At 41.8% G+C, this 25,343-nt stretch overlaps 1 protein-coding gene across 1 annotated transcript in view; it reads left to right on the top strand.

Moving 5' to 3' along the window:
• The first annotated feature begins 211 nt into the window (after positions 1–211).
• Positions 212–25,343, top strand: part of TYR (tyrosinase) — a 58,240-nt gene continuing 33,108 nt past the window's right edge. Inside the window, exons 1-2 of the mRNA XM_075725476.1 lie at positions 212–1,054; positions 12,434–12,650. Of these exons, the coding sequence (XP_075581591.1) occupies positions 212–1,054; positions 12,434–12,650 (1,060 nt within the window). The remainder of the gene's footprint in view (positions 1,055–12,433; positions 12,651–25,343) is intronic.

Genomic DNA, 25,343 nt, shown 5'->3' with positions numbered 1-25,343 from the left:
GCTTTCATCCAGAACATGTGATAATCAGATTAACCATGAAGTGTATTTTGTGTGTAAATGCAACCAGGGTAGGAATGGAGAAGGACATTGAAGGGTGCACTGTAGCAGAAGTCAGCAGTGAAGCATTCCTGGTGGAGGGGAGGAAGTTCTTTCACATCCAGGACTTTGGAGGGGTCAGAGAGAGCACTCCATGCACTGAAGCGTAACACTGATGCTCTCCTGCTGCTCTGTGAGGATGTCGTTGTTTGCCATGGGTTTTCTGCTAGTCATCCTTCAGCCGTCCAGCGGGCAGTTCCCCAGAGCCTGTGCAAACATTCAGAGCTTGCTGAGGAAGGAGTGTTGTCCCCCCTGGGATGGAGATGAGTCCCCTTGTGGGGAGCTTTCCAGCAGAGGGTCCTGCCAGAACATCCTTCTCTCTCAGGCTCCACTGGGACCACAGTTCCCTTTCTCAGGAGTGGATGACAGAGAGGACTGGCCCTCTGTATTTTACAACCGGACATGTAAATGCGAAGGCAACTTCATGGGATTCAACTGTGGGGAGTGCAAGTTTGGCTTCTCAGGACTCAACTGCACTGAAAGGCAACTGAGAACAAGAAGAAACATCTTCCAGCTCACCACCAGTGAGAAGGACAAGTTTCTTGCCTACCTTAACTTGGCAAAGAACACCCCTAGCCAGGACTATGTTATTGCTACTGGCACATATACTCAGATGAACAATGGCTCCAACCCCATGTTCAGAAACATCAACGTGTATGACCTCTTTGTGTGGATGCATTATTATGCTTCTCGAGACACACTCTTAGGTGGGTCCAATGTATGGCGGGACATTGATTTTGCCCACGAAGCCCCTGGTTTTCTGCCTTGGCATCGTGTCTTTCTGCTGATGTGGGAACGTGAGATCCAGAAGATAACAGGTGATGAGAACTTCACCATCCCCTACTGGGACTGGCGAGATGCAGAGGACTGTGTGGTCTGCACTGATGAATACATGGGTGACAGACATCCCACCAACCCTAATTTACTCAGCCCAGCATCATTTTTCTCCTCGTGGCAGGTAAGGACAGGCCAAGGGGAAGGGGAAGGGGAAGCCTGGTGGTGCCAGAATTATACTACCTGACTCTAGGCATTTAAGTGAGATGCTCAAGCTGGGAGCTTAGGCAGGCTGCATTCCCTTAGACATTCCTGGAGAGAAAGTAAGCACTACCAGAGAGTAAATTAGATTTTATGTGGACTTAATCTTCATTTAGAGCTGTTCATTTGTCTCTTTGTCTCTTCTCTAACTGTAGAATTTAGGCTGCTTAATTAAGAACCTAAAGTTAAGGCGGAATGAGGAAAGTTACGCCTTTGTTTCCAGACATGGCCTTTAGCAGGCTAAACAGGCTTGGGTTTGCTGAAGCAGTCAGGTGAGAAAAAGTAGGATTTATGTACACAAATTGCTAGCATACAACCATTGAAAAACAGTTGATGACTGGATGATGGAAATAGAAGCAAAGAATTTTCAGAGGCTCTACCTTCTCCCAGTGCCGTCTTCCATCCAAGAATTAAGAACTATCCAATTAAGCTTGTCTGCTTTCAAATTAAAAAACAAACAAACAAACAAAATAAATCATTACACTGCAGAAGAACCAGCTGTGTAATTCACATCAGTAGTTCAAAAGATATATAAGAAGTAATCTCTGTTGCTCAAAGGAACTAAGTAGTCAACTCAGTAGCTATTCCTGCCACTTAAAAGCACTGCCAATTAAACCAAGCTAAATTTACATAATTACAAAGGTGATATGTTCTCATATAGTTGAACTGTACTGTGCTGTTCTAACACTGAGAGCTTCTAGACTTTTTTTTTTTGGTCTCCTGCTCATTACTGCCACATCACCTAAAATACGGTACAAAGGTCTATTGGCTTCCATAGACACACTCCATCATGACAATAGCAACAGTCCCTTCTGGCGCTGAAGCCTATGATTATGTTGGTGTAAATCTATCTTTGTTCTATTTATTTCTGTAGCAACAGCCCAAATGAAGGTTGGGCAGTTTTAGTGATTTAATGGAAAGTGAAAGAGATACAAGTTCCAGCAGCTCTCTGATATTCTGGCATTACAAAACAGCAACTAACTGGGCTGGTGATAGTGTATTTAGTCTTGATTTGTGTCCTCTGAACAATATAGGCTGTGTATATATCTATAAATTTAAACATTCCTATATACTGTAACAGATCTATTTTAGGACATTCTCTGACACATGTTTTGTATGTATTGACTAGTTCTCCCCCCAGACTAGTTCTCCCACTAAACAGGTACTTCTGAGGGACCATTTCCAGGAGAATGTTTGCATACAGCCACCCTGTTTGGGAGGTTAAGATGCTTTTACTGGCATAGACATGGATTATTTTATGCCATTTGGCCTCACTGCCCAGGGAAGTTCCTGGCCACATTCAATTTACCAGTGTAGACACAGCCATAAAGTAGACATAGCTACAAGCATGTATTTTCACCCCATTTTCCAAGATTCTGGTCATTTTTAGCAGTATGAATCTGGATGAACTCTCCTAACTTAATTAGACTGTGTTACCAGAATGAAGTGGATCTGATGCTGTTCTGCACTGAGCTGAATAAAGATTTATGTGAAAATGGTACAAGTGTTAAAGTGGATTAAATGAAATTAGAATTGCACTGGCTACATGTGTCAAGTGGAGCTATCAATACAGTGTACTGGATGAGATAACCAAGGTAGTAGGAGGCAGGTAGTATAAAGGAATGAGCAAGTTGCTAGCAGAATTTTCTAAAAGACCTGGAGGGGTCAGATAGTTATGTTTAGCTCATTTTTTCAAAGGTATTATTAATCATATCCAGATTCTTAGAATTTTTCCATCCTGGTAATAAGTACCCAGAAAATTTATGAGAAATAATGAATATATTTAAGAAACATTCAGGTTTATAACTTCTAATTTAAGGTCAGTTCCCACAAATATATTCTGAAAATAAAGACAATATTTTTTGAAAAAAGTTGCTTTAACAGATATTTCTGTATAACTTTAATAGGTGCAGCAATAAAAATTGTGCTATGTTTAAAACACATTCAGTGTCAACATGTATATCTACGAGCACCTAAGTCCTTTGCTGAGGTTTGCCAAGTAATTTGTGAAAATGGGTGCTTATCACTTATATTTTTCAGCCACTTCAGGAAATGCTACACTTCTATCAAAATTTCCAAAACAGGGCTACAATAACTTTACATTCAAAGTGTATTATTCCCCTTTAACATCTTCTATCTATGTATATCTCTGCTGCCTTATCTAGAGAAGGAATGAAAGAGATTGAACAGATCTGCGTTTTCAGTCAGTGAGTTTGGGGTGAAGATACAACGCAAACTGATATTGCTTTATTAGCTTTGAATCCAAATTTATGATGGAATGACTTAGTCAATGCAGTTCCTTCAAGTAGCACAAAGTAAGAGATCAGAATCTCACTCCAGAAAATCAAAAGGGAATAAAAATAACCTTAGCTTGAACCGGAAAACAGCCATAGATCTGCTGCAGAATACACTGATTATCCAAGCTCTGTAGCTAAACAGCAAGAGGAAGAAAAAAAAAAAAAGGAGGATGATCCAGAAATGTGAAGGAATTTAGACTTTTATTAAGTATTCAAAATAAAAAGAGGGCAAGAGAAATCTTTTGAATAACACATCCATAAAATGGTGTCGTTTTAGGAATTTTAAGTCTCTTTCCAAAGCATAAGAAAACAATGCCTGCTATGTTAGGAAATAGTTATAGATTTATTGGAAAAAAAAAAGGTAAAGTGCCTATTTTCAGAACAGAATCTCTCTTTTCTCTAATCCCTAAAGAAAGGAGAAAATACTTTATTCCATTGAGAAGTTGCCATGGCAACATGGATCCCACGAATACATGCTGAAATTCTTGCTTTCGCCTTACTTTTTCTTCAACACGCTGCTATTACCACTTAGCTGAGTGAATTATCTGTCCACATTTTTCTCATGTTTATCATCTAAGTGAAACTTCTGATTCCTGCCTCTGTTTTTACCAGCAAGACTATCAGGAGTATTTAGTGTTTTTATTTGTTTGCTTGGCTTATACTGTAGGGTAGGTGGGAAGGATTTTCTTATATTTTCAGTTACTTGTTTGTGATGATTCAAGTGCTGCATTCAGAATTAGGACTGCATGACACCTACTAATGCTTTACTATATTTTGCAATTCCATGCCGACTTAACAGAAAGCTATGTGGTAAATGGAGATCTTCCATGACATTTTGAGAGTTTTTTATTTTAGTGCCCATTTCTACAATTATTCAAGATAATGGATTTGCTAAAGAAGTAATTATTATGCCTCACTTAAATAGTAGTAGGTGAAATTCTGCTCTCCTCTGCACCAGAACTAATTTGGAGAAATAACTGAAATCAGTGAAGTTACAAATGCATAAAAAGGCTTCTGCAAATAAAAGCTGAATCTTTCTGCTGGCATTTAACATTAGAGTTTGGGGATCCCCACAGAGTGCTAGACAGATGATGAAGAAAATAAAGCAGGAGAATATAAGTGCTGTTTTAGGTTTTCTATTGTGGCAAGCAGGCTATACCACCAACTTTAGCCCCCTGTATTTTGTCTTTCCTAAAAGGAGAGTGACTTGAGAGAAGTAGTTGCATAATGTGGAGAGCTGTCTGCTCTCAGATGTGCTGGTGTAAGCTTGCAGCCAATTCTTTCTTGCAAGCACCGAGAATTTCCCTTAGCACTTCATTCTGTATCACCCTGCAGAACTGCTTACACAAATGCAAAGCTACTACAAAAGGGAAACAAGTTACACAAATAGAAAATGGATATAATGCTCCTGAACTAATGACAGTACTTTAGATCCATTACCTGAAAATATGACTTCATAAGTAATACAAAATTTAGCTATTCAGACAAAGTTATTTAATTCTAAACACAGTGTATCAGGGAGCTGTATTGCTAGCTGAATAGTCTGAGAGGATCGTTTGAGGCACTACTTTATGTCCACCTTTAAAAATTGCAAGAAATTTTCAAAAATGCAAACACCAGAAGCCAACACTTCTTGATTCTTAAATCAGCCAAAGTCTTACATCCATGTGCTTGTGGACGCCGGAGTATCTCATGAACCCAATGACTTCATTTTTTATCGAGACTTAATAGGTTTTGGTGCCAGCTACAGGCTGGTAAAACAAAAAACAACAGCCCAAATGGAGTAAGCAACTGTAAAATAAGAGTTTATCAGGATTAGCCTCCTAATGATATGCTTAGGGATTATAAATTTGAAACATTTCCTATTGCAAAGAGGTAAGTCTCCACATGCCACACCTCAGTATCACAGCCTGAGGGAATCAGGATCTGTGCACAGCAGGAGCAGCCACTTGGGTAACCTCAGCCTCTTTATGTCACTGTAACCTCAAAGTAATACCCCTGCTTCCATGGGATCGTGAGTGGGTGACAGCAGAGTTGCTTGGCTGTTCTTTAGTATATGGCCATGCTTGCTCAGGAGTCATGTAGTGTAAAAGATAAACATCTTCAGAGGTGTATAAATTAATAGCTAAGGAATTTCATAAAAATTGGGTTTTGTTAATAATTCACTGCAAAAAGAAGCCTACCTGTAGACAGACGTGCCTTGGAATTTGTTGTAGACATGGAGACAGCAACACTAACTACAGCCTGGAGACAGCCAGAGAGCAGGGAATCACACTCTGCCAAACTAGAAAGTGTTAATGAATATTTCAGCAGTAATTGATAACAGTTTCCTACTCCACCCCAGCACCTTTTTGAGGTGCTGAGTGGGGTGTAAGTTAACCCCCAGTTCTAGGCTGCCTCTGAGCAAAGAGATGAAATTCAGCCAGCTTTTACTGAAGGCCAAGAAAATACCTGGAAGGCCCTGGGTTTGTTTCAGTGCTATCACTTCAAATTTGTCTCATCTCCTTTTAGCTTGAGTTTCACAGCTCCTCCAGTTAATGCATATGCTGTAAGGGTCAGAAAGATAATTAATGACCTGTTGCACAAAGATGTTTCTTAGAAATTCTTTGAAGCTTTGCTTTCCAAATTTTCTTCTTTTCATTCAGTCCTCTGCATGTTTTACCTTTCCATTCCTGCTAATATTCAGGAATACATGAAGAACAAGATATAAATATATACAGCCTCTTAGAAACTTTTTGGTCTGCTATAGGTACAGCAACTTTTGAAGTTCTGCTTATAAAAGCAAGCTCCCAAAGTACAGTTTGTTCTCTTGTAGGTTATTTGGGGATTTCCTTGCATTTTCTCAGTTTGGTGAGTAAATGGCTTCTGGGTGCCACTTAATTAGGATTAGATTATGCCAGGCCCTAATGCAGCCAAAAGAGTAAAAATTAAACCTCTTTACAATTGCCAAATGTTTTAAATCCAGTGTCAGGACTGCACTTTAATCCTGTTCCCAAGCAAGGATGTGAGAATAAGTGGAGAAAGAGAGAAAGGCAATGAATCAGTGCAAAATGTCTTTTGGCTGGATAGTGGGACCCAAGGCTCCAGTTCAGGAGTCTAGACTTCATGTAGGACAAACAGAGATATGGGGATGTGGCAAGGAGGGCCAGGAAGTGCCCACAGCACACCCTTGGGAGTGCTGGGATGGGCGCCACAGACAAGCAAGTCATGTGGTTGCTCTGGCTGTCGTCTGAAGTGGTTCTTTTAGGCTATATTAACCTGGAGCATTCCACTACGAGAACATGCTGATATAGTTTCTGGATGGGAGCGGACTCCAGATCGGTGGGCTCGGAAGAGATGCAGAGCAAGGCACCAGCTATAAAGGAAGCAGAGGTGTGGGTTAACCCTTTCAGTGGCTGTACTTCTGCAGCAAACTAAGGAACTTCAGATCACTTTGTAAGTGAGCAGCTCTTTCAATACTGTAGAAAATCACCTTTTCCCAAGTGTTCAGGTATATATTACCTGTATTGTATGTTCCTGTGACTACAGATCTAATAAGTCGAAAGCAACCAAAAAGAATTTTTCACCAGAACCCCCAAAGCTTTGAATTTAAAAATAACAGACAAAGGACTGAACGCTGCTGAAGGTTCCTGTAACGTAATTCACTTTATTTAGGCATAGGGGCTAGTCTGTGCAAGCAGTTGCAAACTAAAAGACAAAAGGGTTTCCCATTTGCGAAAAGGTGTGAGACAGCAGCAAAGCTTCCACACATTTGCAGTCTGTTTTCTGAGAAACGATACAAAGAGCTGTGCTAAAGATCTCAACTGCAGTGCACGGAGGGATTTTTTTGCTGTGTGCTACAAGGCCCAGGAGCGATGCTGCGTATTCTGGGCTGCCATCTGCTGGCATTTGTTCTGCTAACTATTTACATAAGCTTTTTCGCAGAATATCTTCCTAACAATTTCCCTGGAGCCAGGGAATTTACGCATGCAGGAGAGCAGACATTGGGTGCAGTTTGAATATGAAGCTTTATCCCGGGTGAACTGAGAAATTGGCTTAGGACTGTTCTGAAAAGGAACAAAAAATCATGTGTTAAAATAGCATGTTCCTAGTAAAAATTCCTCCTGCTGCATGAAGAGAAGGCAATGATGTGACCCATTTTGTGTGTGCTTTATGCAGATTACACCCAGAAAGAACCATTTAACTGACTTATTTTCTCTTACCACTTACAAATCACGTGACTGATAAAAAGGCAAATTATAGAATCATAAAATCATAGAATTGTTTAGGTTGAAAAAGACCTTTAAGATCATCCAGTCCAACCATTAACCTAACATCACCAAGTCCACCACTAAATCAATTAAGGGTAGAATAGTAATTTCATGTTTCCTGGCTTGGTGGCTGGATTAGTTTTAATGAAAGTAAAAACTAAGCATCATTAAGATTGGAAAGGACCTCTAAGATCATCAGTCCAACCATCAATCCAACACCACCATGCCCACTAAACCATGTCCCAAAGTGCCACGTCTACCTGTTTTTTGAACACTTCCAGGGATGGGGACTCCACCACCTCTCTGGGCAGCCTCTTCCAATGCTTGACAACCCTTTCCCTAAAGAAATTTTTCCTAATTTCCAGCCTAAACCTCCCCTGGTGCAGCTTGAGCCCATTTCCTCTTGTCCTATCGCTGACTACTTGGGAGAAGAGGCCAACACCCACCTCACTACAACCTCCTTTCAGGCAGTTGTAGAGAGCGATAAGGTCTCCCCTCAGCCTCCTCTTCTCCAGACCAAACAACTGCAGTTCCCTCAGCCACTCCTCATAAGACCTGTGCTCCAGACCCTTCACCAGCTTTGTTGCCCTTCTCTGGACATGTTCCAGCACCTCAATGTGCTTCTTGTATTGAGGGGCCCAAAACTGGACACAGGATTCCAGGTGCGGCCTCACCAGCACCAAGTACGGGGCACAATCACCTCCCTTCTCCTGCTGGCCACACTATTCCTGATACAAGCCAGGATGCTGTTGGCCTTCTTGGCCACTTGGGCACACTGCTGGCTCATGTTCAGCTGGCTGTCTACCAACACCCCCACGTCCTTTTCAGCCAGGCAGCTTTCCAGCCACTCTTCCTCAAGCCTGTAGCGTTTCCTGGGGCTGTTGTGACCCAAGTGCAGGACCCGGCACTTGGCCTTGTTGAACCTCATCCAATTGGCCCTGGCCCATTGATCCAGCCTGTCCAGATCCTTCTGCAGGGCCATCCTGCCCTCGAGCAGATCGACACTCTCACCCAGTTTGGTGTCATCTGCAAACTTACTGAGGGCGCACTCGATCCCCTCATCCAGATCATTGATAAAGATATTAAACAAGGCTGGCCCCAAAACGGAGCCCTGGGGAACACCGCTTTTGACCAGTCACCAACTGGATTTAATTCCATTCACCACAACTCTCTGGGCTTGACCATCCAGCTAGTGTTTTACCCAGCAAAGAGTACATCTGTCTAGGCCATGAGCCGCCAGCTTCTCTAGGAGAACACTGTGGGAGACTTTGTTAAAGGCTTTACTAAAGTCCACGTAGATGACATCCACAGCCTTTCCTTCATCCACCAGGTGGATCACGAGGTCATAGAAGGAGATCAGGTTGTTCAAGCAGGACCTGCCTTTCATGAACACATGCTGGCTGCGCCTGATCCCCTGGTATAGTTTCTGGATAGACCCATAATTTATATTAACTGAGTTACACCTTTCTGGAAAAGCATCCTGGCTAATTTTATGGTCAGATTTTAATTTTCAGTTCAGAACAAATAGCAGAAGGTCACAGATAAGCATTTTCATTCCTGCCCCTTATGCTGGAGTTTCTTGACCATGAGTTACCATGCTATAAGTCATCTGGCTTCTGTTTAGGATGAATTTGGTTAGTCAGATATTTAATGAGGGCTACACTGAGACATAAATGGAAAAAAAAAATAGGACTCTAACCATTTATAAGCCTCATAACATTAACAGTTGCATTAAATCCCACTGAAATGGGTAAATATAATGAAGAGGAAATGTTTCTTTCTTTAGATATATTTGAGCTCATGCTTGAAGATTCCATGTCTTAATATCTGAAAAGTAAGTCTTGAAGGCAGCATGTGATTCCTCTTTAGGACCCAACAGGAATATACCCCCAGGGCAGTGGGGAGAAGATGAAAAAATAGGAGATGGCAGGGCAGAGAATCTAGAAGATAGGGACCTAGATAATGTCCATAGAAAACAGGGTTAAACAGAAAATCCACATGTATGTGGTTTCTGAGCCAAGTGCCAACTGGGAAATGGGTTGAGCTCCACCAGCCAGGACATACTTGTTTTCTTCACTAATGCACTTCTAGGGACATAGCACTGTGGATTTTTATAAACAAAGAAATTACTAGAGTATCTCCCTCAGCCTGAATCATCATCCCACTATTTTCCTTCTAATGGGAATAAACTCTCTCAGCAACACAAAATAATCATAAAAACAGCACTGTAGCTATGCTTTGTGTTATAACTGTAGGTCTCTCCTTGTTGCTACCTCTCCCTTCTTGGTGGAGATTATTAGAAAGATCTTCTTAGAGGCACAATCCTGACCTACTCAGTGAGCTTTGGGGGGGAGTGTGCATATGAAATTCTCTGCTGGACAACTACATACAGCCTCCAAGGGCACTTTAGTAGTTGTAACAGACTAGGGCAGATTTCAGCTAACAGAACTGTCTCTCACGATAAATTTCTGATAAGCTTTCTTATCCCCTCAAAAAAATAAAAAAAAAGAGAGAATAATTTATTCATGAGATTCTTATTCATAGGAAAGTTATCATTTAAGAATTCCAGATTCTTAAGAAATCTAGGTTATATCACCAGTTCTGTCATATGCTTTCTGAGAATTTGTGGTCAAACCATGTAGAAAAGGATTCATCTCATCTCCTTCCACTCTTTCAAAAGTTAGTTAGGCAGCAAAGCAACTTGTCTTTGGCTCTGTCTTTAGTCACTTCAGAAGCATATCCGTGCCTCCAGAGTGTGATTCATCCCATCCGAATGCAGAAGCAGAGCATTAAGTAGAACACTCTTAATTTTGCTTCCCTTGCTAACTGCAGTCCAGAGACAGTCTCTGCACTGATTTTTCCACACGTTTTATTTCATTGACTTAGTCAATGGAGAGAGTTAGGCACCCCTAGAGGTAAGTACATCTCACCTACCAGACATCTGGCTTAGGAGGGCTGAATCACACTCTGGAGATGCTTTTCTCTTTTGACTGCAGAGGTTGTCCTAAAATGTTGCTTTAGTCTGGTAATTTGTACACAGATAGTGCTGGTGAAATGAATCTCGCACTCACTTCCTTCACTAACAGAGAATCTCATGTTCTTCCATCCCATTCACAGCAGACACGATTGCTTTCACTCACCTTCTTGTTCATTGTTTCGGTCCATGAAATAGAAGTACACCTCCAGGATGAAAGAAGTCTGGAGGTTTCAGTGTTATGTGTTTTCTCCCTTATGATGTCTCACTCAATAATAAGACCTGTTCTTTTTCCACACAAAGTTCTCATTAACCACATTGATTACCTGCTAACCACAGAGTCCTATATTTTGAAGGTATCTCTGGTGGTTTGGAATTTTATTTGTTTTGGTGTTTTTTTCAGAAAAAAAAGCAAAAAAATAGACAGCAGTTCTGTTTCAGAGCCTCAGCCTCACCTGAAAGGGATACAAAACAACTTGTGGGAGTTTTGAGCCATTGTTGCTTTGTTTCATTTTCATAGACCCATCAGCTCTACCACTACACACACCCACCAAACCCTCTAGTCTGATCTTCTGTTTGTCATTGTGTCATTATATTTTTCTCCATCATCCATCCTGACTCTATGTCAGGCAAGTTCCTGCATATAAAGTAGTAATATGAGTTAGTACTTGTACTAACTCCCTGTAGGTTTATTGTACTAGAATATGAAAAAAATCCTCCCTCTCATTCCGATCACTGGCCAAGCAGGGGATGCAGTGAGAGTTACTGTAAAAGCTCATGGTCATCAGAGGACCCAAGTCCTTAGGTAACAAATAAGTTATTGTGGCTTAAAAAGATATTGAGCCGCACCTTAGTGACACTGACAGTCTGTGTGAGCACTTTTAATCCATGGCAAAAGTGAAGGAGTTTGACTCAGCCAAAATCAGCTGACTATCAGTTGAAGTTACATTGAACTACTTTGCTCTTCCAGGAGTCTCAAATTGGACTGGCACCTTCCACAGATCATCTGACAAATAATGACTTGTTATGCCATGGTAACTGGACTTTAGCTGTGAACCCAGAACATTTATGTAAATGATGCTGGATTCTGACAGTATTTAGTATCTGTATCTAGTTGTCTATTTAAGGTCCCTTTCCCAATACCCATCACTATGGTATCTCAGCTGGTGATATATGTTCATCCCCACAACATTCCTCTGAAGTAAAGCAGCACTTTTTCCATTTTGTACATATAGCATCATCAAGACATAGTGAAACTAAGTGCCCATTTAGTCTGACAAAGCACAAACAGATATTTTCAGAATAAAAGATTTTTTTTTTTTCATATTCCAAGTCAACAATTCCCCCTTTTACTGTGTGGGGAGAAAAATCTGCAATTATGGCTTTGTTCAGTAGTCTGCTGAAGCCAAAAAGCCTCCATTTAACAACTGCAACTGCAGATTTAACTCTGTTTGTGCCCTGCTGCATTGGTATTTAACCTCAGTGAATTTTCAAGGGCATAAGTGAGAACTGATGCCTTAGTCCACATGCATAGTTTCAGATAGAGACTAGTGTATTATTTCAAAATGTGCACTGTAGTAGAGGGGTGTCTTCTATGAAATAGCCCAGCTTATATTAAAATCATATATAAAAAATTTAAAAATTAATATAGATTCTTGCAACAAACTTATTACATTGTACATTTTCTTTGCTCCTTTAAAAAAAAATTAATCAAAGTACCTCTTTTGTTTGCTTCTATTTTTTACAATTGCAACTTTGCTAATAGAAAGTGTTTTATACAGGTAATTTGTACTCGGTCTGAAGAGTACAACAGCCAACAGGCTTTATGCAATGCCACAAGTGAGGGGCCTATACTGCGAAATCCTGGGAACAATGACAAATCAAGGACCCCAAGGCTCCCATCCTCAGCTGAAGTTGAATTTTGCCTATCACTGACTCAGTATGAATCTGGATCCATGGATAAAATGGCTAATTACAGTTTCCGAAACACTTTGGAAGGTAACATGCTTTATTCTGTTATGCTGCTTCCATCTGTAAATTGATTCTTTCTGGGTTTAGAGTCTTTAAACTCTGGGCAGTTTGAGCTGATTCCATGAAACACCACTCAAAAAAAAAAAAAAAAAAAAAGTTATTTTTTTCTCCTGGAATAACAAACAGACAGAAAGATAACCACATTACAGTCATTTGATAAGAAAATAGAAACTATAGACTAGATCAAACCCCAAGTCCATCTGTTAGGAGACATTGCCTCCTGCTATGGTCAGCACTACGCACAGCAAAGAAGTGTAGCACTGCATGAAAGGAGATCATCTAATAATCTACTTACACATGATCATAACCATGTCCATGTGGGTTACAGGTTTGCCCTGGAATCCACTGTCTTCCAGACGCCAGGCTGGACCACAAGGGTGAAAGACAGTACTGCCAGTTGGCATGTTACGTCTGCATGCTGCGACTGTGAACTCCATAGCGAACTTCTGTCCAGACTCTAAGGATTAGGGATTAAGTTATAGCTCAAAAATGACCCTTAATATAATTTTCAAAATAATTTAGTTATTTATCTTAATTTTCTAACTATCCAACCTGGTCTGAATGTTCCTAATTTGCTACTAAACAAAGGTTCTTTGCTAAAAGGAATAGTTATTCTCAATTATGCATTAACCAAATCTCTTCTGAACCTTCCTAAATTGCTAATAAACAAGGATAGCACATTATATATTCATCAGTAAATATTGCCACAGTATAATATATCAGCTGAATCAAATATGATCTGCTTTCAATGTCCCAGAGATTTTTGCTTGCAAGAAACTGTGCAAGGGCCAAAGCAATGCAATATAGGAGTTGGTGTGAAGATAAGAAAGCAAAGCTTTTAATATGTTCAGTGTTACTCTTAATGCAGTGTGGAATGCCATAAAGCTTTCTCTGGGAAAAAAGCAAACCAGTTTCTGCTCTAAAAACAGCCAAAAATGTGGAGTTTTTCTGCTGAAGCCAACAGAGAATCTAGACATTCATTAACTCCAGCTCTGGACATAGCTGTGTTTTCTACCTTTGAGAAAGGGAACCACATGAAGTCTGGGAAAGAGAAAAATGACATAACTGAATAGAGGTTTGCTTCCATTTTTCTCCATGAAGTATGTGAATAGATGCAAAGGGTGGAACAGGAGGAGTAGAGAAAAAGGAATTAAAGCAAACAAGTAATGAAATAATGAGGATCTACCATCATGCTGCTACTATTGTAAACAAAAGCAAAGGCACAGTCTATGGAAGTTATGCAAAGCCACATATGGGTTACCGAGAAGGCAGAGTCAAAATGGACCACTCACAAAGCCTAAATTTCAGTATCATGACTACTCATTAATTACCAATAATTCAGAAAAAGGACAAAACCTGCTTTTTGTCAATGCTAAGTCTAAACTGACAGCTAAACAGAGTCATAGATCTTTGATATAAATGGATACATTTTCCTATTGAAAATAACGGTAGCTATTTGAAAAAAAGGCAGTAGCGTAGATGTTCAACAGAATTGCACAATGATCAGTAAAGCACCTACAGTTCCCAAAGATCCAGGAAGAAGATATTTTAACTCTAAAATCAGAATCAGTGTTTTGTCTGATTAATCTATCAAACCCTTTCTCTACTGCTATCTCTTTGTCACATTAATTTCATGGCTAGCAAGCACAGTCACAGCTGGTCTTTGTTAATATCACAGTGTCATCTGCCAATCACACTTGAAGAGGGTCATGCTTTAATCTGAATATTGGCAACATCACTGCATCTGAAAAGAGTTCTTCTGAATAGAATTTTCCTCCAAGTGAGTTCTTTTGTTCTGTGTAACAACCCTTCAGAAAGCTAAAAAGTGTTAATCTTTCTCCTAACTGAGGTTATGAAGCTCCAGCTCACCACTGTGGTCATTTTGAGACCTCCAAATGCCACACAAGGGATGTCATGGTTGTCACCAATAGGTGCTAATGGATTTCATGTGATTTAGATAGCTCTTCCAAAAGACTGGAGAAAAAACTACATGTTCTTGAGGATGTATGCAAGTCAGATAAGCCATACAACTTAGGTAGCTCCAGAAGCAGCATATATTATCTTGGGCATAGTGCTGCGTGGCTTCTGAATATATCCAGTTAGCTCAATGAAGTGGCAGAGCATGCCTGTTTTATCAGTCCATCCAGATGCACTTTCCCTGACACACCACAGCCCTTTCAGACCATCCGTAGGAATGCTCCTATGTGATTTGAAAAGGGAAGAAAGGAGATTGAGCAGCTCCTTTTTTCCTGGCAGTGAAGGTGGACCTTTGCAAGTCCTAGGATCCATGTGGAGGGAGCCTGGGAAGCTGCAGCACAGTGAGGAAAAGCTCAGTAGGGTAAGACAGAGGCAATGAATGTCCCCTCCTTAGAAGCTCTGTAGAAATGAAACAAAAAAAACCAAAACAACCTAACACTAGATCCTCTCTGTTCTGGGGGAAATCCTGTTAAGAAAGTGACCATGTTTGCTCATAGTCCAACTCCAGGTGCAATTACCAGAGCCTATATTGTTGTCCAACGTTTCTAGCCCAGCTAAAGGAGATCTACAGTGGCCAAGACCTAGTGTGGAAGAGAGTAAAGGTCAACAGAGTGATGTTGCATTTCTTTCCATAAGAATATTTCATGTCAGCCAGAGATCACTGGAGTTAAACTATGTCCACAGTGTTCCATGATAAGGGGCTCTTTTGGTGATGAGTCTGTCTGAATGCAAGCCAGACATGGCTCAGTAGGCATTTATCTGTATTACTATGGAGATGGAGCTTATTCCACCAGACACAGTGTTATTCTGAGACAGGTTTTTTCTTTTTTCTTTTTTTTTTTTTTTCTTTGAGGATGTTTTAATTTTTAACCTGAATTATATCAACACTCAACTTTACACCACAGGGCCACAAATGTTTCTGCCAACTAACTTATTTAGCTAACAAGATAGTGAACTGCAATGCGAAGCCAAGAATACATGGCTAATGTTGAAAAAGATGGTGGAAAGTATTTAAACTAGTTTTACTGCCAAAGAAACCATATTGTGTTAGCTTCTTTCTTACAAATGGCCTGCTTAGTTCTTTGTTATGTACAGATGCCAAGCTTAAGTTGCCAGCTTGTATTTATTGTGCCAGTGCCCCCTTCTGCGTGACAGCATTCTTACAAACCTGCTAACACTCTATAGTTCCTAACATTTACTTATTTTTCTAAGCAAAAAGCTTTTCAGTGCTTCTTTACTTGTTTACACAAGTTTGTGCCAATACACCTAAGGTCAAATTCTAATCTCTTTTAGATCCAAAGTAAATCCAAAGTAAGTCCATTGACTTTACTGGAGTTACTCTAGATTTACAAAAGATGACCAGAACCAAGCCAGTGACTGTAACCGAGTGGCTCCTGATTTGCACCAATGCGAGATTTACTCCTTACTTTTAGTTCTGTAATGGAAAACACCTGTGATCATTTAGAAGAACTGATCATGCAGAAGAACCACTTCTGGGCAAAATTTTGCATTCTTCTGTGCTTAGAGTGCACTGGAACAAAGACAACACCTTTTTACCCTTCAAAGGGGTTGGTATCAGCATCCTTATGAGCAGATGCCAACAACGCAGGCCAAATCTGTGTTTGACTAATAGAAAATGCTGCTATAGAGCAGAAATTGTGTCACTGAAGAGTAACCATAACAGCCATAAACAGCAATGGTCAATATTATTCAGTAAAACAACACCCCCCTGAGGCTGAGCACATGGGTTGCCCTCTCATTCTGCGACAGGTCAGTTTCTGCTTTCACTGAAAAAACCAACATGTTAAAAGCAGTTTTCACATTGCCCCTTGAAGTGGAAGCATTTATTTTAAATAGGATTTGTTGAATTGCAGCCTTAACTGGGGAACACTGTTGACTTCATTGGACACTTCATGGATACAAGAAGACAACAGAAAATCAGTCTAGTTTATAAGCAGCAGGTGAGACCAGAATTGGATTAACTGACTGCAAATAAAATAGTTGGGTTTCTTCTTTGTACAGTTCAGTTTTGGTGTGACACCTTGAATGCTACCTCTTAAGAATAAGAGATGGACAAAAAACTTATGATTTCTTTTCTTTATGAGCAAATTTCACATTTTAAATTATTTTATTCATGGCAACATCAAATGAATATCAGTGCTTTCTAAGTTTTGCAGAAAGTGACAAAAGAACATTTTTAAAAAAAAATTCTAAAACTATCACTTCCCTTATTCAGGAATTAACTCGTGACACATGGTATCAAGTCAAGCCGTGCCATAGCATTCCACTGTCTGTCACAATTATCTACTGTTATTGCTGTTCTGTCATGAAATAATAGAATAAAATATCAAACACTTCAAAATGTAATTTCATTTTAATAGGACGTTTTCCTTTTTTTCTGAGAGATTTTCATCTGGAAAACTTTTCTCAGTATTTTCACTGTGATCCATATAGCTATATGAGAAATGGTTTCTCAAAATGAAGTTTGCCAACAGAAAACTTCTAATTAAAAAAGTTTTAGCCAACATCCCTTAACCAGCTCAAACTCTCAACCTCTGGGTAAATTTATGCTGCACATTGAGAAAGTGCTGTCAAGATGCAGAGAGTCATTACCAGAGAACTAGAAAGACTGTTCAGCCCAGACCACAGTGAAGCTCTACAAGAGCTGTTTTAAGAAAAAAAACTAGATGGTGACATGGTCTAAATTAGATAATCACAAACTTTCATTTACTACAGCCCCTTAGGACAAATTCTGCAAATCTTGCAGCTACCTCACTCTAGAGGGATTACAGTAATAACATTGTTTAAGAAAATATGTAAGATTTAACCCTGAAAATATTCCTGTGCATTTGCCAACGGTGGAAAAACTCCAAAACATAAGCCAGAAGAACATCACTAACTTCAAAGACCAGCAAGGATATAGCCTTAAAATTCTTATATCTTCCTTCCTATTATAAAGTAAATGCATCAAGTGGACTTAAACTACTCTAAAATGTGAAATCCTTATTAAAGAAAAAATCATCCTCAGGGAGAGTGGGACTAAGTATATCAGCCAGTTGGACTCAGACATAGAATGACAGCATCATAGACATATTTAGGTTGGAAAAGATCCTTAAGATCATTGAGTCTAACCATAAACCCAACACTGCCAAGTCCACCACTAAACCATGACCCTAAGCGCCACATCTACATGTCTTTTAAATACCTCCAGGGATGATGACTTAGCCACTTCCCTGGGCAGCCTGTTCCAATGCTTGATAACCCTTTCCATAAAGAAATTTTTCCTAATATCCAATCTAAACCTCCCCCGGTGCAACTTGAGGCTGTTTCCTCTCATCCTGTTGGTAAACTATTTCAGAGAAGAGACCAACACCCACCTCACTACAACCTCCTTTCAGGTAGTTGTAGAGAGCGATAAGGTCTCCCCTCAGCCTCCTCTTCTCCAGACCAAACAACCGCAGTTCCCTCAGCAACTCCTCATAAGACTTGCTCTCTAGACCCTTCACCAGCCTTGTTGCCCTTCTCTGGACATGTTCCAGCACCTCAATGTCCTTCTTGTAGTGAGGGGCCCAAAACTGGACACAGGATTCCAGGTGCGGCCTCACCAGCGCCGAGTACAGGGGCACAATCACCTCCCTGCTCCTGCTGGCCACACTATTCCTGATACAAGCCACGATGCTGTTGGCCTTCTTGGCCACCTGGGCACACTTCTGGCTCATGTTCAGCCAGGTGTCCACCAACACCCCCAGGTCCTTTTCGGCCAGGCAGCTTTCCAGCCACTCTTCCCCAAGCCTGTAGCGTTGCATGGGGTTGTTGTGACCCAAGTGCAGGACCTGATACTTAGCCTTGTTGAATCTCCTACAACTGACCTCGACCCATCGATCCAGCCTGTCCAGGTCCCTCTGTAGAGCCTTTCTACCCTCGAGTAGATCAACATTCCCACCCATTTTGGTGTCATCTGCAAACTTACTGAGGGTGCACTCAGTCCCCTCAAGGTGCACTCGATCCCCTCAACATGCAACATACAAAACAGAATTTGACCTTTAAAGTCCCTGCTGTCCTAACCACAGGCCTAAAAAGTCATACAAAACTAAAATTTATTTTGTAAGAAAACCATTATTGCAGTTAAAAAAAAATACCTGCAAAACTGTTATGAATAGCTCAGTGATGTTAAGGATGTCACAGATATTAAGCAGCTGACTAAGGTAATCAGAGGAGATAGCATTGTCGGAATGGTTTCTCTGTTCCTGTAGCACTGAGTGCTGCTAATACTCTCTGAGCTCTTCATACCCTCTGCGTATTTACAGCACTTCAGTCAGTGGCAAATGAGCAACTGTGGAAAACACTACCTGCTTTCAATATATAAAGCTTTGCACCTGACTGATTGTACATGGACTTCTGTGGTCTCCATTATTAGATTGTAAAATCCACAGTTAATATAATTAAATGCTCTATTAAAAGACATACACCTCACCCAACCGCATGTTCAATGAGAACCACTTATATATCATCCTAAAAACTGTCAAACAGCCTTAATTTTGAGTGGCGTCTTTAGCTCCTCCTATAATAAACTTTGGGCTAATTCTTCATCTGATTTAATTTGGCCTGCATCCAGTGAAGCTACTGCAAATCCACTGAATCACTGTTGCTGTTTAACAGTGCTATCAGAAGGAGCAGAACCAGGTTTATGATCTCTTAAAAATGTGATTTTCCTCTCCTTGAAATCACTGGTAAAAATTCCATTCACTTCAGTGATGTATGCCTTAATGACTATTTCTAATGCACCCTTGACTGGTCCTGCTTGACCAACCTGATCTCCTTCTATCACCTGGTGACCCACCTGGTAGATGAAGGAAAGGCTGTGGATGTCATTTACCCGGACTTTAGCAAAGATTTTGACACCGTCTCCCATAATGTTCTCCTTGGGAAGCTGGCAGTTTATGGCTTGGACGGGCGTAGTCTTCGCTGGGTAAAAAACTGGTTGGGTGGCCGAGCCCAGAGAGCTGTGGTAAATGGAGTTAAGTCCAGTTGGCAGCTGGTCACGAGCGGTGTTCCCCAGGGCTCTGTTTTGGGGCAAGCCTTGTTTAATATCTTTATCGATGATCTGGATGAGGGGATTGAGTGCACCCTCAGTAAATTTGCAGATGACACCAAGCTGGGTGGGAGTGTCAATCTGCTGGAGGGTAGGATGGCCCTGCAGAGGGACATGGACAGGCTGGATAAATGGGCCGAGGCCAACTGTATGAGGTTCAACAAGGCCAAGTGCCGGGTCCTGCACTTGGGTCACAACAACCCCATGCAACGCTACAGGTTTGGGGAAGAGTGGCTGGAAAGCTGCCTGGCAGAAAAGGACATGGGGGTGTTGGTAGACAGCTGGCTGAACATGAGCCAGCAGTGTGCCCAGGTGGCCAAGAAGGCCAACAGCATCGTGGCTTGTATCAGGAATAGCGAGGCCAGCAGGAGCAAGGAGCTAATTGTGTCCCTGTACTCGGCGCTGGTGAGGCCGCACCTGGAATACTGTGTTCAGTTTTGGGCCCCTCACTACAAGAAGGACATTGAGGTGCTGGAACATGTCCAGAGAAGGGCAAGAAAGTTGGTGAAGGGTCTGGAGCACAGGCCTTATGAGGAGCGGCTGAGGGAACTGGGATTGTATAGCCTAGAGAAGAGGAGGCTGAGGGGAGACCTTATCGCTCTCTACAACTGCCTGAAAGGAGGTTGTAGTGAGGTGGGTGTTGGTCTCTTCTCCTATGTGGTTAGCGATAGGACAAGAGGAAATGGGCTCAAGCTGCACCAGGGGAGGTTTAGGCTGGAAATTAGGAAAAATTTCTTTATGGAAAGGGTTGTCAAGCATTGGAAGAGGCTGCCCAGAGAGGTGGTGAAGTCACCATCCGTGGAAATGTTCAAAAAACAGGTAGATGTGGCACTTTGGGACACGGTTTAGTCTAGTCTACCCTTGATTGGTTTAGTGTGGACTTGGTAGTGTAGGTTAATGGTTGGACTGGATGATCTTAAAGGTCTTTTCCAACCTAAACAATTCTATGATTCTATGATTCTATGATAATTAAAGGAGGGTTTAAAAGGATGTCTGAATGCTACAGCTTCCTATACTGGCCAGATGATTTAACAGCTCGCTGCCGTCAGGGACAGCCCTGCTTCTCTATGCAATCGCCTCCATCCACCAATCAGTTGCTCTCCCTCCTTTTTTGGTACCAACACTGGTTCTCACCATATCCTTACATGAGATACTATATGTCAGTAGCCTGGAAGTAAAATGAGTTCCCAGACCTCAGGGTAGTTTTCTGCCAGATTAGTGAGTTAAATCAGTTCACAGAAGGACTGACAAGAGATGCAGTTAATGCACGGGAAGGCACAGCATGGGGCACAGCAGGTGGGGAAAGTGCGTTTCCCCTATCTACCAGGGAGCTCTTATTTCAACTCACTGAGCTTGTAAATCTGTAGCCTCACATTTTCTGTAGAGGTGATTTTACTGCAGTCACCGCAGCAAAGTTTCTTGTACTCTGAAATAATTCTCATGTTTTCAGATATTCATTTTAATTGGCTCTACCCCATTTCATAGTATATCATCCTAAATAGCTGATTCTCCTAAAGTCTTTTAAAAAGTCTGAGAGAAAAAAATAAGACCCAGGCTAATAAAATAAAGTGACTCCACATTGTGGTTTTGTTCCCACTAACTTTACAATTTATATGGAACTTTCATAAAAAGAAATCAAATATTAGATCTTCTCATGTGCATGGTTAAACATGATGTCAATTTTGACACTGACAGAATGTACTCCAATTAACTGGGAGCTGCAGGGTGAGTTTGCTAAAGCTTTCTGTTACAGAACTTTTGATTATTAAGATAAATTGCTCATGTGAAGATGTTCAATGAAAAGCTGTCCAGAGCCACAATAACTATTCTGTATAGTTTTTTTACGAATTACTAGACCAAGTGTTTGCAACACATCTCAATGGTTAGAGGTATCATCACCATTGTGATGGTACACAGTGGTTAGAGGAATGGGGTGCTAGTATGTCACCCTCCCTGATGGTCACCAATGCAAGTGAGCTCATCAGTGATGTCAAGACTGGAGGCAGCTTGGGCTGCAGTGATCACACATTGGTGGAGTTCACGCTCCTGAGGGATATGGGAAAAGCGAGGAGTACAGTCAGGACCCTAAATTTTAGAAAAGCAAACTTCCAGCTCTTCAAGGAGCTAGTCAGAAGGACCCCCTGGGAGACGGTCCTCAGGGACAGGGGAACGGAACAGAGTTGGCAGGTCTTTAAGGACACCTTCCATAGAATGCAAGAGCTCTCTGTCCCCAAGTGTAAGAAATCAGGCAAGGAAAGGAAGAGACCAGCATGGCTGAGTCAAGACCTGCTGGTCAAACTAAAGAGTAAGAGGGAACTGCACAGGCAGTGGAAGCAGGGACAGGTATCCTGGGGGGAATACAGGGAAACGGCCCGGTTGTGTAGGGAGGAGGTCAGGAAGGGCAAGGCGAGGATGGAGCTGAATTTGGCAAGGGATGTAAAGAATAACAAGAAGGGCTTCTACAGGTATGTCAACCAGAAAAGGAAGGTCAAAAAAGAGTACCCCCCCCCTGATAAACAAGAATGGTGGCCGAGTATCAACAGATGAGGAGAAGGCTGAGGTACTCAACAACTTCTTTGCCTCTGTCTTCATCGGCAACCTCTCTCCTCACCCCTCCTGAATCGATGGACCACAAGGTGGGGACCAGGGGGGTAAAGCCCCTCCCACTGTAAGGGAAGATCAGGTTCAAGACCACCTGAAGAACCTGAATGTACACAATAAGTCTATGGGACCTGATGAGATGCATCCCAGAGTCCTGAGGGAATTGGCTGATGTAGTTGCCAAGCCACTCTCCATGATATTTGAAAAGACATGGCAGTCCGGTGAAGTCCCTGCTGACTGGAGAAAGGGGAATGTTGTGCCCATTTTTAAAAAGGGAAGAAAGGAAGACCCTGGGAACTATCGACCTGTCAGCCTCACCTCTGTGCCTGGGAAGATCATGGAACAGATCCTCCTAGAAGCTATGCTCAAGCACATGGAGGACAGGGAGGCGATTCGAGACAGCCAGCACGGATTCACCAAGGGCAAGTCCTGCCTGACCAACCTAGTGGCTTTCTATGAAGGAGTGCCTGCATCAGTGGACAAGGGAAAAGCAATGGATGTCATCTACTTGGATTTCTGTAAAGCATTCGACACAGTCCCCTACAACATCCTTGTCTCTAAATTGGGGAGATATGGGTTTGACAGGTGGACTGTTTGATGGATAAGGAATTGGTTGGATGGTCACATCCGGAGGGTCGTGGTCAATGGCTCAATGTCCACATGGAGACCGGTGACAAGTGGAGTCCCTCAGGGGTCTGTACTGGGACCGGTGCCATTTAACATCTTCATCAATGACATAGACAGTGGGATTGAGTGCATCCTCAGCAAGTTTGCAGATGACACCAAGCCCAGTGGTGCAGTTGACACACCAGGAGGACGAGATCTTATCCAGAGGGACCTGGACAAGCTGGAGAGGTGGGCCTGTGTGAACTTCATGAGGTTCAACAAGGCCAAATGCAAGGTCCTGCACCTGGGATGGGGCAACCCCTGATATCAGTACAGGCTGGGGGATGAAGGGATTGAGAGCAGCCCTGTAGAGAAGGACTTGGGGGTACTGAGGGATGAAAAGCTGGACATGAGCCAACAATGTACGCTTGCAGCCCAGAAAGCCAGCTGCATCCTGGGCTGCATCAAAGAAGCGTGGCCAGCAGGTCGAGGGAAGTGATTCTGCCCCTCTACTCTGCTCTGGTGAGACCTCATCTGGAGCACTGCATCCAGCTCTGGAGCTCCCAGCACAAGAAGGACATGGACCTGTTGGAGTGGGTCCACAACAGGGCCACAAAAACGATCTGAGGGCTGGAGCACCTCTCCTACAATGACAGGCTGAGAGAGTTGGGGTTGTTCAGCCTGGAGAAGAGAAGGCTGCGAGGAGACCTTATTGCGACCTTTCAGTACTTAAAGGGGGTCTATAGGAAGGATGGGGGCAATCGTTTTAGCAAGGCCTGTTTTGACAGGCCAAGGAATAATGGTTTTAAACTGAAGAAGAGTAGATGTAGAGTGGATATAAGGAAGAAATTTTTTGCAATGAAGGTGGTGAAGCACTGGCACAGGTTGCCCAGGGAAGTAGTGGAGGCCCCATCCCTAGACACATTCCAGGTCAGGTTGCACGGGGCTCTGAGCAACCTGATCTAGTTAAAGCTGTTTCTGCTCACTGCAGGGTGGTTGGGCTAGATGACCTCTAAAGGTCCCTTCCAACCCAAAGCATTCTATGATTTTATGATCAAGAAATTTTAAGAAGTGTCCCAAGTCTGATATAAAACGTCTAGCCTTCTGCCTAAACTCTGCATAAAGTCTATCTTCCCTTAAATATACTTATAAGGCAGCTGGGTATCAGTAGAAATGTTGCTTCAGAATAGTATACAGACAGATCATTTTCAGTTAATATTCACAGAAATTTCATAGTGTTGCTACATCAACTGATCCCAATGATCACCCACTGTGGCCATCAGCAAAGGCATCCAAAATTGTTGCCATCAGTTCCTGTGAGTTCTGGCCAGATTGTCAATGTACATCATTCTTCATAGCACATTTGGTAACATTTTATTCTGCTGTTTCCCCTGAGTGAAATCTAGGTAACATAGCACTCATCATCAAGCAAATTTCTGTGGGCAAGATTCTCCCTTTGAGAACTTCTGCCCATTGCTGTTTATGTCACCATGCAGTGTCTTCAATAATGCTGGTCCACATCTGATGTACTTAAAACTTGCAGTTATCTATGGGCATCAACATGTTCCTCTTTCTCTCCTAAATCCAGACTAACTCTGCCTTGAAGTCTTATAATTTTCATCATAAGCCAACTCTACCTCCTCCAGCCATCCTGATTATGTTTTCTCCTCTGACTTCCCTTGAAGATCTCAAAATCTAGGTGATACTATTACAATCAGAAAGATAGATGGTTATAACTGTATATTGGCTCCTAGGTCCCACAGCTATGATTTGATCCTTATTATAATTATCAATGTTTTTATGCAGGAAGCTTTTCCCTTGTTTGAAGAGTTAACAGAGAAGGCAAAACCTGATGAGGGATTTTAGAGTCACAAAGAGATGCAATCTTTTTACACAGAAGATCAGAATCCCAGTGGAGTATAAAACTGAGGTTTCCAACTTCACAGAGTATGACTCTACTCAGAAGGCATCTCTAGCCATGTCTCAGTTAATACTTAGTGTGACTTTAAGAGGAACAAATCCAAATAGCAAAAAAATTGGTACTGAGGACCCAACTTCCATGTTACACATGAAGATTTTGACAGGGAAGGGGTTCTTTCAGACTAGCTCTAGTTCAGTCCCATGAACTGAACACCCACTCATGGTTGGCACACTTTAGATTTCTTCCAAAAAGAATCCAGCTTGCAAAGTCAGATATTGCCCTGTGATATGTCACAGCATGAAACAGAAGGACTGCTGGGAGATTCACTTCGAAAGCATATTGTTGATCCTCATTCAAATGTTAGTTCTTGGTCCAAACAAGTAAATAAAGCAAGTGTTCAAAGTGTGTGAGGTATTTCCCAAAAATAAGAGCTAAAATAATTCTTTTCCCCACCCTGCAGACT

The sequence above is a fragment of the Pelecanus crispus genome, chromosome 1 (genome assembly GCF_030463565.1).
Source record: "Pelecanus crispus isolate bPelCri1 chromosome 1, bPelCri1.pri, whole genome shotgun sequence".
In the NCBI taxonomy this organism is placed as follows: Eukaryota; Metazoa; Chordata; class Aves; order Pelecaniformes; family Pelecanidae; genus Pelecanus; species Pelecanus crispus.
The sequence above is the reverse complement of the archived record's forward strand: the minus strand, read 5'-3'. Positions and strand labels throughout refer to the sequence as shown.